The sequence below is a fragment of the Bombina bombina genome, chromosome 9, assembly GCF_027579735.1.
Source record: "Bombina bombina isolate aBomBom1 chromosome 9, aBomBom1.pri, whole genome shotgun sequence".
NCBI classification, from domain to species: Eukaryota; Metazoa; Chordata; class Amphibia; order Anura; family Bombinatoridae; genus Bombina; species Bombina bombina.
Window position 1 is genome coordinate 70,709,737 of NC_069507.1, and position 12,335 is coordinate 70,722,071.

At 37.4% G+C, this 12,335-nt stretch overlaps 1 protein-coding gene across 1 annotated transcript in view; it reads right to left on the reverse strand.

Annotated features, from left to right (window-relative positions):
• LOC128639529 (putative lysosomal acid lipase/cholesteryl ester hydrolase) overlaps positions 1-10,220 on the reverse strand; it is a 53,553-nt gene extending 43,333 nt beyond the window's left edge. The window contains exons 1-4 of the mRNA XM_053691669.1: positions 10,140-10,220; positions 8,503-8,633; positions 7,041-7,155; positions 2,062-2,260 (exon numbers count right to left, since the gene is read on the reverse strand). Of these exons, the coding sequence (XP_053547644.1) occupies positions 2,062-2,260; positions 7,041-7,155; positions 8,503-8,625 (437 nt within the window). The 5' untranslated portion in view covers positions 8,626-8,633; positions 10,140-10,220. The remainder of the gene's footprint in view (positions 1-2,061; positions 2,261-7,040; positions 7,156-8,502; positions 8,634-10,139) is intronic.
• Between the last annotated feature and the right edge of the window lie 2,115 nt (positions 10,221-12,335).

Below are 12,335 nucleotides of genomic sequence, written 5' to 3' on the forward strand. Positions count from 1 at the left end.
ACACACACATGCACAGATAAACACACATGAACAGATACACACACACATGCACAGATAAACACACATGCACAGATACATACACATGAACAGATACACACACATGAACAGATACACACACATGCACAGATACACACACACACACAGATACACACACACGCACAGATACACACACACAAACAGATACACACACATGCACAGATACACACACATGCACAGGTACACACACATGCACAGATACACACACATGCACAGGTACACACACATGCACAGATACACACACATGCACAGGTACACACACATGCACAGATACACACACATGCACAGATACACACACATGCACAGGTACACACACATGCACAGGTACACACACATGCACAAATACACACACACACATGAACAGATACACACACATGCACAAATACACACACACACACATGAACAGATACACACACATGCACAGATACACACACATGCACAGATACACACACATGCACAGGTACACACACACACATGAACAGATACACACACACACATGAACAGATACACACACATGCACAAATACACACACACACATGAACAGATACACACACATGCACAGGTACACACACATGCACAGGTACACACACATGCACAGATAAACACACATGCACAGATACACACACATGCACAGGTACACACACATGCACAGGTACACACACATGCACAGATACACACACATGCACAGATAAACAAACATAAACAGATACACACACATGCACAAATACACACACACACATGAACAGATACACACACATGCACAGATACACACACATGATGCACAGATAAACACACATGCACAGATATACACACATGATGCACAGATACACACACATGCACAGATACACACAAACGCACAGATACACACACATACACACACAGATACACAAACACATGCACAGATACACACACAGGTACACACACATGCACAGATACACACACACATGCACAGGTACACACACATGCACAGATGCACACACACACACACACACACATACACATGCACAGACACACACATGAACAGATACACACACATTCAAAAATACACACACACACACACATAAACAGACACACACATATGCACAGATAAACACACATGAACAGATACACACACATACATGAACAGATACACACACATGCACAGATACATACACATGCACAGGTACACACACATGCACAGATACACACACGCACAGATACACACACACACACGTACAGATACACACACACACGCACAGATACACACACATGCACAGATACACACACACAGATACACACATACATGCACAGATACAGACACAGATACACACACATGAACATACACACACATGCACAGATACACACACAGAAACACACACACATGCCCAGATACACACACACATGCACAGATACACACACACACACAGATACACACACATACACAGAAACACACACAGCTGAGAGCTAAGTATGGGCTAGAATACAATTGAGGGGCAAACGGTTTTGCGCACTCGATATTGTCTTATTGTCTTTTCGCAAGCATGTTTAATTGCGCTGATATTACAAGTTGAGCAAAATCGCAATGCAAGTGCCCCTTGTCACCCCCAATGGTGGCCCTGTTCACATGCATCTAGAAATTAATTCTAAATAATACTATAAACATGTATTTACTCTATTCAGTATAATTGCTGTCTACTCTATCCTCTCTCTAAAATCCTGCACGCTATAGATAGAGGGGATGGGGCTGCCAGCACTGACAATTTAACATAAAATGTGAACTGCCAGCGATAGGCTTCCAGCTGGTAACATGCTGGGTCTCCTTCCAGAGTCCGGAGCAACCACCTTTGCAGAGAACTCCAGGGCCCAGTTGCACTTGTCGGGTCCCCTCCAGTGGTGGACCTCCAGAGCCCGGTCGCACTTGCGAACGTGGTAGTTCCGCCACTGTTACAGAACTAACCAAGAGTATAGTATTTTTCATTATAAGCATTATTGATATAATATTTATTTATGTTTATGTGAGGTCCAATGTTTAGCATACACAAATACCTAAAGGCCCAGAATTCCTCAGATTCTGCTGAAAGAGTTTTGTGTTTCTTAGACCAGGTGTTCCCTCGGCTGTTTCCCAACCACACATCATATCCGGCATCTGCTAAAATGAATCCCAAGCTATTGTTTGCAAGATTACTGACCCAGTTGCTACCATCTGCCAGCAAACCGTGCTGCAGGAAAACCACTGGTTTTGGGCCTAAAATGAAAAATAAGAACACTTGAAATAATAACATGGCTGAAAAGACACCTTGCTTATACTTTGTTATAGGAACATTGTAATGTATTTGTTTCTTTGATCAGAAATGTGTATTTTTTGCATAACACATTATTATTATTGTACATTATTATTATAAATTAATTAATTTGTTTATAAACTTACACAGTGTGAGAAGCATTCAACCAGGAATGAACAACAGCTGAGTAGCTTGTTTTACAGCACGTTACCACCTGGGAGCAGCCTCTTTTAGCCCAATTGTGCTTTTCACAGAGAAGAACTTTCCTGAAGTAAATCAGTCTGACCCAGCCTAAAAAGGTTGATTAATTTTAGAAATACCAAGCAATCCTCCTCTGAAAAACCAACTTGGCAACCCCACACAATCGTTTCAGCCTTCTGGGGCTCATCAGTGGGGGTGCAGCGATATCTCTCATTCATCAGGGAGTCAACGTTTAGTTTCCCCCAAAACCCTTAGGTCATAATACAAATATACACAGAGTGAGAAGTGCCAACCAGGAACGAACAACAGCTCAGTAGCTTGTTCAATGATGAGTTACAACCTGGCTGCAGTCTCTTTTAGCCCAATTGTGCTTTTCACAGAGGAGAACTTTCCTAAAGTACATCGGTCTGATCCCACCTATAAAGATTCGTCCAGCCCCTAAATACCAGGCAATCCTTCTCTGAATTAGGAACATGGCAACCCCAGATAATCGTTTTGACCTTCTGTAGGCCTCGTGAGGTGCAGCCATATCCCTTTAAGCACATTGGGAGTGGCCAACATAATATGCATCACTGTGACATTATGTATAAAACTGCTAAGTATAATATCAAAAGACATTTAAGTTAAAGGGTCCCTGCCTAGAATCACTTTTCTAAAGAAAGTACATGACAATTAATATTTTTTTTCTGAAAGAGAAGGAAAAATGGAAAAGAAAAAAAAAGAAAGATTTTTTTTTCTTTCTGTCTCTTTTTCTTTCTTTTCCTTTTTTCCTTTTCTTTCATAGGAGGATTCCTTGGTATTTTCGCCTGACCTGGGCTGTTTGTTTTTACTACATCAGAAAAGATCTCTTCAGTTAAAACAATAAATAAAAAAAATAAGTGGTGAAAAGTAGTGACTTGACATAGGATAAGATACTGAGCGACATTAAAGCTGTTATAGTCTGCCTATTTTGTAAAGCAGAAGATATATTTTCTATGTGGATGTTAAAGGGACACTCAAGTCAAAATTATACTGTCATGAGCAGCAATTTTAAACAGCTTTCCAATCTACTTCCATTAACAAAATGTGCACAGCCTTTTTATATTTACACTTTTTGAGTCACCAGTTCCTACTGAGCATGTGCAAGAATAAACGTGTATGCATTTGTGATTGGCTGATGACTGTCATTAGGTATGTGTATGCATTTGTGATTGGCTGATGGCTGTCACATGATACAGGGGGAGTAGAAATAGACACAACTACTACTCATTTGAATGCTATTGCATTGTCTTGTTATCTTGCATTAGTTGATTATGCAAATCTACTGCGTTTACTGGTCCTTTAGGCAGAGGTGCAGCAGAATGAGAGCTCCTATAGCTACTTAGCTGACAGAGGTCTAACTTATGTGGGCTGGTCTGCATTTAAATGTTCAGGCCTATTTTTGGTCCTAGTCCAGTCCTGTCAATATATTTGCATTTTTTCCTACTACATACACATAATTCCTGTATTTCCTGTGCTATTTTAGCCATATATATACAGTATATATATATAAAACATTTTTCTTTTGTGATTCAGAGGAAGCATACCATTTTTAAAACATTTCCAATTTACTTCTACTATGAAATTTGCTTCGTTGTTACGGTATTCTTTGTTGAAGAGATACCTAGGTAGGTGAGCGCTACATGGCAGACAATAGTGCTGCCATCTAGTGTTCTTGCAAATGTATAACATTCTTGCAAAACTGCTGCCATATTGTGCTGCAGAGATTTCTTTTTTAATATTATTATACTTTATTTATAAAGCGCCAACATATTCCGCAGCGCTGTCCATGGGTACAATTCATTTAAATAAAACAATGATAAAAACAACTTGTAAGAGACAGGACAAACTTTGACAAACACATATAGGAGGAATTGAGGGCCCCATTCCCGTAGGAACTTACAATCTAGAAGGGTAGGAGGGTGAGAAACAGAAGGTGAGGACTGCAAGAGTGAGAAAGAATTTAAAGGGCCATTAAACCCAAAAATTGACTTTCATGATTCAGATAGAGAATACAATTATAAACAACATTCCAATTTACTTCTATTACCTAATTTGCTGCAATCTTTAGATATCCTTTGTTAAAGAAATATCAATGCACATTGGTGAGCCAATCACATGAGGCATCTATGTGCAGCCACCTATCAGAAGCTACTGAGCCTATCTAGATATGCTTTTCAGGAAAGCATATCAAGAGAATGAAGCAAATTAGATAAGATAAGTAAATTAGAAAGTTGTTTAAAATGGTATTCTCTATCTGAATCATGAAAGAAAAAATGTGGGTTTAATGTCCCTTTAATACAGAGTTAGAGGAGGGCAATTATTAGGTAAGTGGAATTAATTTATTACTGAGTTGTGAGGTAGGCTTCTCTGAACAAAAATGTCTTCCGGGAGCGTTTAAAAGAAGGCAGATTAGGGGAGAGTCTGACAGCATGGGGGAGAGTGTTCCAGAGGGTAGGTGCTGCAGTCTAGCATGGGGTGACATGTGGCTAGGCTAATTCTACTGGCGTTGCTGTGTTGGTTGAAACCTACTATTGTATTTTATTCGCACTTTCAATAAAAGTTAAGTTTTAGGAGTAGATTTACTATAAAAGCATACGCTGTCTGCATTTAACATTGCACAAGCATTTCTTGTGAAATGCTTGCGCAATGCTGCACCGTCAATCATCCAGATCGAATCGGGATGATTTCAGTCCACCACCTAAAAGATAGCGGAGAAGTTAAGGAGCAGCAGTCTTATGACCGCTGCTTCTTAACGTCCGTTTCTGGCGGACCAAAAACTATGGGGCGTCGATGCAGCATTCGCTGCTTGTTAAATCAACCCCATATACTCTACTTCGTTACATTGTCAGTTGGGAACTTTTCATCTATTCGGAGCTTTACTTTGTTTTTTTTTGTCAGCGGATTTTCTAGGGCAACATGCGCTCCCAGCTGATTGAACGCTCATGTTACAGCTGCTATATAGACGGTGCTCAGCACGCTGAGATTATAGACACTGAATCCGGGTAAGCTGAACGACCGCCATACAGAAGGTGCACAGTGCTCTGACAATTCCAGTATTTGCAATGGCAGTGCATGCTGTATGAATGCTACACAGACGGCAAACAGCACTGATACTCAGAACTTTCAACGGACATATATGCAGGATCCATACATGCTGATTGGTATGGTGAGTGAGTAGTTCTAATTTTATCATCATGCTATAGCACACTGTGATTTATACATGCAATAGGATACTTTGCTAATTACAAGCATAAGTTTATCATATTCACGTGGCCGCTTCTACAATTAGAGACTCAACCCATGGATTTAAAGTTTTACAGTGAAATAGATTATATATCTTACGTTTTTTTAAACTGCAAGTGTTGATAATATGGGGCTGATTTATCAATGTCTGGCGGACATCGCTGAATGCCGACAGCATAAGCAGTCGGCATTTAACATTGCACAAGTAGTTCTAGTGAACTGCTAGTGCAATGCCGCCCCCTGCAGATTCGCGGCCAATCTATAGCAGGGGGTTTCAATCAACCCAATCCTCCGCCGCCTCAGAGAAGGTGTATGAGTTAAGGAGCAGCGGTCTTAAGAGCGCTGCTTCTTAACTCCTGTTTCCGGCGAGCCTGAAGCATTAGGCCCAATGCGGCCGTTAAGAAATCGGCCCCTAAGTCTCTTTATATTGATATCAGCATGATAGCCTTTAAGCTACATAGATACTAGTCTAAGGCTAGACTATATCAAAAGTTCTGCCTGTATACATTGTGAGTGAAAGAAGCTTAGAGGCAGCAGGGGCAGATGGGTTATCAATGGGAAAGTATTTTCGAAGAGAGAAAGTGAGGAAGCCAGGAGGCAAATTTGTCAAGGAATTGGGAGGTTGAACCAGGAGGGCGATAGATGACTGCCACTTAGAGAGAGAGGGGGGTGAAGAGGTGAATGCAGTGGACTTCAAAGGAGGAGAAGGAGAGAGATGGAAGTGGAAGTAGGTACTGATTGGTGCAGGAGGAGGAGAGCAGGATCCCAACACCGCCACTGTGTCTGTCACCTGGCATAGGGGTTTGACTAAAGTAGAGACCACCATGCATGAGAGCAGCAATGGAGATACATGCATGCTACTGAGCTTTTCAACAAGAGGTACAAGAGAACAAAGAAAATTTGATAATAGAAGTAAATTGGAAAGTTGTTTAAAATGATATACTTGATCTGAATCATAAAAGAAAAATGTTGGGTTTCATGTCCCTTTAACATAAGACCTTATAGGACTAGCATGTGATTGAGCACAAAAATATTAGTCTCTCTGTTAAACAAAATGTACATGATAATCTGTGATGTGCTATTTTATTGATAGGAAATTGCTGATTTAGTTATCCTTAGGAGTGCTTTCATATTATATTGTATTATTGCACTAACCAAATGAAGTATTGCATTTGCATAATGTATTGTATTCCTAGAATGTTTAACTAAAATAATAAATAAACAAATACAAATATCAATAAACAAGAAAAACACAAAACCTTCATTCCATCAAATTACCTTTAAATCTATATTTGACTCCGTGGGGTATTCTGTTAACACTCAGGATGTAGCCATCATCTGTAACGACTTCATACTCCTCACTTGGGTATCCTCTGTATCTGATCATTTCACTCTGTAAAAATCATTGTAGTATTCATAAGTAATAAATAAAATTCCACTTGTCTTTTAAACAAGATTAAACTGAAAATAAATAATCACACACAAAAGAAATAGAACTATCCAAATAAAATAAAAAATGTGTGCATGATAAATGCTACCGAGCTGTCACTGAGTCAAAAAATGTTAATAAGATAGCAATGTTTCTTATTACACACACACACATATATATATATATATATATATATATATATATATATGAACCATATAATTATTGTATACTGTTCCCCAGAAGTATTCTGTATACATTGTTACCAATGCACTATATATATATATATATATATATATATATATATATATATATATATATACAGTATAGCTTATATATATTCTTTAAACACATTTTGTACTTTCTTCTTGACTTCCTTAAAAAAAACAAAAAAAAAACTAAATAAAATAAATCTCTCTTTTGTCACAAAATGTCTTTTCACATTATTTTTGTTGATTAAATAACTTTTTTTTTATTGTAACTGTGTTCAGTTAATGTGAGGTTATAATGACATTTTGTTACACTGACCTAATATCATTTAAGAAACAAAACTACCATATTCAGGTTTTTAAGATTTACCGCAGGATGCTAACTTTACAACGGGAATTTAATTTTTATGTATTACATTTTTATTTGGATTTCACAATTTTAGAGTTGTTGATTCCCACCTTCCCCCACCCCACTTCACTGAGTGCACTTGACAATCCTGCATGTGCTCACGGTATTATGTAAGAGAGAAAAATTTAAAGGGGCATATGTTGCTTACCTGTCCTGATTTGAATACACAAAAGAGAGAACTGCTCAACCAATAATCAAATTTCCACTGCCCTGTATCATATGAAATTTACTAGAAAATATTCTACTGCTCATCTCAAATTCTGAGTAAGTGCTACTGTATTGTATTTTTATTTGTGTATTTATTGGTGGTTCTTTAATTTAAGTTGTTTAATGATATCAATCACACAATACTCAAGTTGCAGTTTTGTCTACCAGAAGTTTTTATCGAGATATTAGTTTAAGTAACAAGTTTAGTATAAACCATGTGGTAGTTGTGATTATGTTGCATCTGAATCATTTTCTGCATGACATTTTGCTGGGGATACTAACTGATGCCATAAAGTCAGTAACCGTGATAATGGTCTTCTATTATGCGTGGGTTTATGTTTGCTGAAATGTTTTTACTCTCTTTTTTGATGTATTTTAGGAATGGGGAAATATAATTATTAGAATGGTCATCATCTGCGGGTGGATAGAATCTTGTGAAATCTATTGCCACAATATACTGAATGCTAAATATAAATGTGAAAAACTTACAATATTCATAAATGCTTCAGGATCTGGAGAATGCTTAAGATCACAAGATCCACTCTGAAATGTCACAGTCTGTGAGCATTTATACGCTTGGATCAGAAATGTCACAGTGACCAAATACCACATGTTTTCGACTGCAAAACATAAATGTAAAAATATACAGCAAAGTATAAAAAAACTGCAGTTATATGACTTTAGCATGATTAATATGATAAATTGCAAGTTTACTAAAATGCTTCCTAGTCTAGAGAAAACTTTTTTTTAAAAAGGCTAGAAGATTTTTAACTTTTGAAATGCTGCAGAGCCTGAACTCATCATCTTTCTATATTCTAGTGTAGGGGACATCAACTTTTGTTATCCATTTTGCTGAAATATTACTATAAAGTGACCAGGCAAGCCACGCTCATATACAGGGGGTCAATTTATCAAGCTCTGTACGGAGCCTTCAGGCTCGCCGGAAATAGAAGTTATGACTAAAGGCCGCTGCTCCATAACCTGTCCCCCTGCTAGCGACCAATCTGCAGGTGGCGACATTGCACAAGCAGTTCACAAGAACTGCTGGTGCAATGATAAATGCCGATAGCGTATGCTGTCGGCATTTATTGATGTGCAGCGGACATGATACGCTACATCGTATCATGTCCACTCGCACATTAATAAATTGACCCCTTAGAGTAATATTAAATCACTAATAAAGAATGGACAATTATTAATTTAAGAAAGAACATTAGATCAGCCACATGTGTGAGCAGAGGGAGTGAAGAGGAGGAAAGTACTTGTCTTTGCTGCCACATTGCGTGATGGCCGGGCAGAAATGTGCCAAATGCAGGAACAAATAATATCAACACATTTAGGTGCAGTTCAAGACCTTAATGAGTATCTATGGGGTCATCATATTTTACAACCTCATCTTTATTATTTCAATCTCTACCCCCCCCCCCCCCCCCACCTGTACTTCAATCTTCGGCCAGGCTAGAATACTGAATTTTAAAAAATGGGCTAGCAGCAAATTCATGGTATTTGACAAATTTAAGGGTTGGGGGCTTTGAAGGGCATGAAAACCAAACTCTCATGATTCAGATAGGCCATTTTAAATTTAAGACATTTTTAAATTAATTTATACTATTACTTTGCTCTCTTGGTATCCTTTGTTGAAAATTAATATGTACATATGCTTTACTACTAGGTGCTAGCTGGTGATTGGCGGCTACACACATTTTTCTCTTGTCATTGGCTCATCAGATGTTTTCAGCTATCTCTTAGTAGTGAACTGCTGCTCTGGTGTTAATCCATTTGTAAGGGTTAGGGGTCAAACACAATCCTTTAGAAAAGTTTTATGATTTTCCGAAGAAATTCACCATTAAAGTAATGTGATTTTTTTTAAGATAAATCATTTGATAAACATATTTGAGCATTTTCTTTTTGCTGCTGTATATCCCTTTAATAATGGATGTGGGTGCTTTAGCTTCCCCTAATCACTGCATTTGAAACATTATCAGTTCACACTCTGTATAATCTGTTCTAAACATGACTAAAGCTTACAATGTTCCGAAGTATCCCAGGTACAATGTAACTCATAGACATCATGAATAAGTTAATCTGGTTATAGTAATAAACAGCATATTAAGTACTTTACATACCTGAGTAAGGAAAAAAGCTGTGCACACGAGCTCATCAGCAGGAGACTGGTGTTTTTAAATGGGAAGTATGTGAGATATCAGTTCACACAGAGAGATGTTAAACCACAACCCCACAAACCGAGCAGATTAGATATTCTTATCATGTGACACACAAAAGGTTTCTTAAAGTGCAATCGAAGCTAAAATAGGGTCACACAAAAGCCCTTTAAAGGGACATGTAACCCAAAATGTTTATTTCATGATTGAGATATCACATATTTTTTATTTTGATTAATTTTTTTATATTTTTATTTTAAACCAACCATGTGTCATTAACAACAGAAAACAAAAGAAAAAAAAGAGAAGATACAATGTTAACGCCTAGCAAGACAAATATATATATATATATAATACAGAATAGACAATAACACTAAACTTTCTTCTATCCGGGATTTCTCGACACACTGCTGGGAATTTTATATTTTATAATACTAACAAAGACTGATAGCCTTCCTTAGAGGGGAGTTAATGTTAAAAATGATTAATACTGTTGAGTTACCTCTACTATCCTAAAAGAAAATAAATTGAGTTATCAAAGAAATTGGTCAACGAGTTATGTAAATTCTCCACCTGCCCTATAACTCTAGAAATCAGGGATAAGAATCTGACCCTGTTCAACTGATAGATGTTACAAGCTAAAGGGATCAAGTGATATAGCTCATAAGATTGCCATATCTCAAGGGTTCCTATAATCTACAGATACTTATGCAAATGCCGGTTCTTCCCTTCTCCTCCTCCCCCCCCCCTTCCTGATTTAATTACCTAGTCAAATTGTGCTCTGGCTCTCCCCCAGAGAAGAAAAGAGAGGGGGAAAAAAGGGGGAACCCCCTTAATTCCCCTACCAAATGCCTAATAATACTATTTCCGTGTTTCTAAATAGAAAGATCAAGTGGTCAATTTCTCTGGGAGGGAATATTTGAATAAAGTTGGACCATTTTTTAAAGAAGGAGGCTATTTCCTTATCAGAGTTAAGATCTGTGGCTAGCTGCTCAATAATATACTGTTTTTTAAGATAATTCTTAACTTCCATAACCGTCGGAGGAAAACAACTCTTCCATCTCTTGAAAATTAAGTTTCTGGCAGCAAGTATCACCAAATGTATTATCTTAGACTCATTTGATGGTAAGTTCTTGGCAACTAGAAAAATTATTTCTTTCAGAGAAAATGTGAAAGGGGTTAACTTAAATTATTTAAGTAACCAGAATTCAATTTATTCCAAAACTACTGTATTTTGGGACATGCCCAAAATCATATGCATTAAATTTGCAGCCGATAAACTGCACTTTGGACACTTATTGAAGTTCTTGTTATGCCACCTATAACCTTTTTCCGGAGTATAATAAGTCTGGTATATTAATTTTATAGGGGACTCTCTCCAAGTCTCAGCTATTGTGGCGCGATAGAGTAAAGATATAGAACCAAATACATGAACTTTCTGATCAATACTTTCAGAGATAAGATCTGTCCATCTTTGGGCTATGTACTCTAAATTGGATTCTCCCTTATGTGAAGCCAGATAAAGTTACCATGTGGAAATAGACAGGTGCCCTGCTTTGACCAAAACTGGCCAATTATCGAGTTTACCCCATGTACAATTCCAGAAAAATGTATTAACTAGCTGCGAAACATAGTGTCTAGCTTGCAGATTTACAAAGAAATCATGATTACTTAGATCAAATTCTTGTTTCAACTCTTCAATGGATTTAATGTTTTCTGCTACTAAGTTTACAAGTTGTGAGACAAAGTAAAGACCTTTCCTGTGCCAGTTCTCCCAGGTACAATGTAACTCATAGACATCATGAATAAGTTAATCTGGTTATAGTAATAAACAGCATATTAAGTACTTTACATACCTGAGTAAGGAAAAAAGCTGTGCACACGAGCTCATCAGCAGGAGACTGATGTTTTTAAATGGGAAGTATGTGAGATATCAGTTCACACAGAGAGATGTTAAACCACAACCCCACAAACTGAGCAGATTAGATATTTTTATCATGTGACACACAAAAGGTTTCTTAAAGTGCAATAGAAGCTAAAATAGGGTCACACAAAAGCCCTTTAAAGGGACATGTAACCCAAAATGTTTATTTCATGATTGAGATATCACATATCATTTTTTATTTTGATTAATTTTTTTATATTTTTATTTTAAACCAA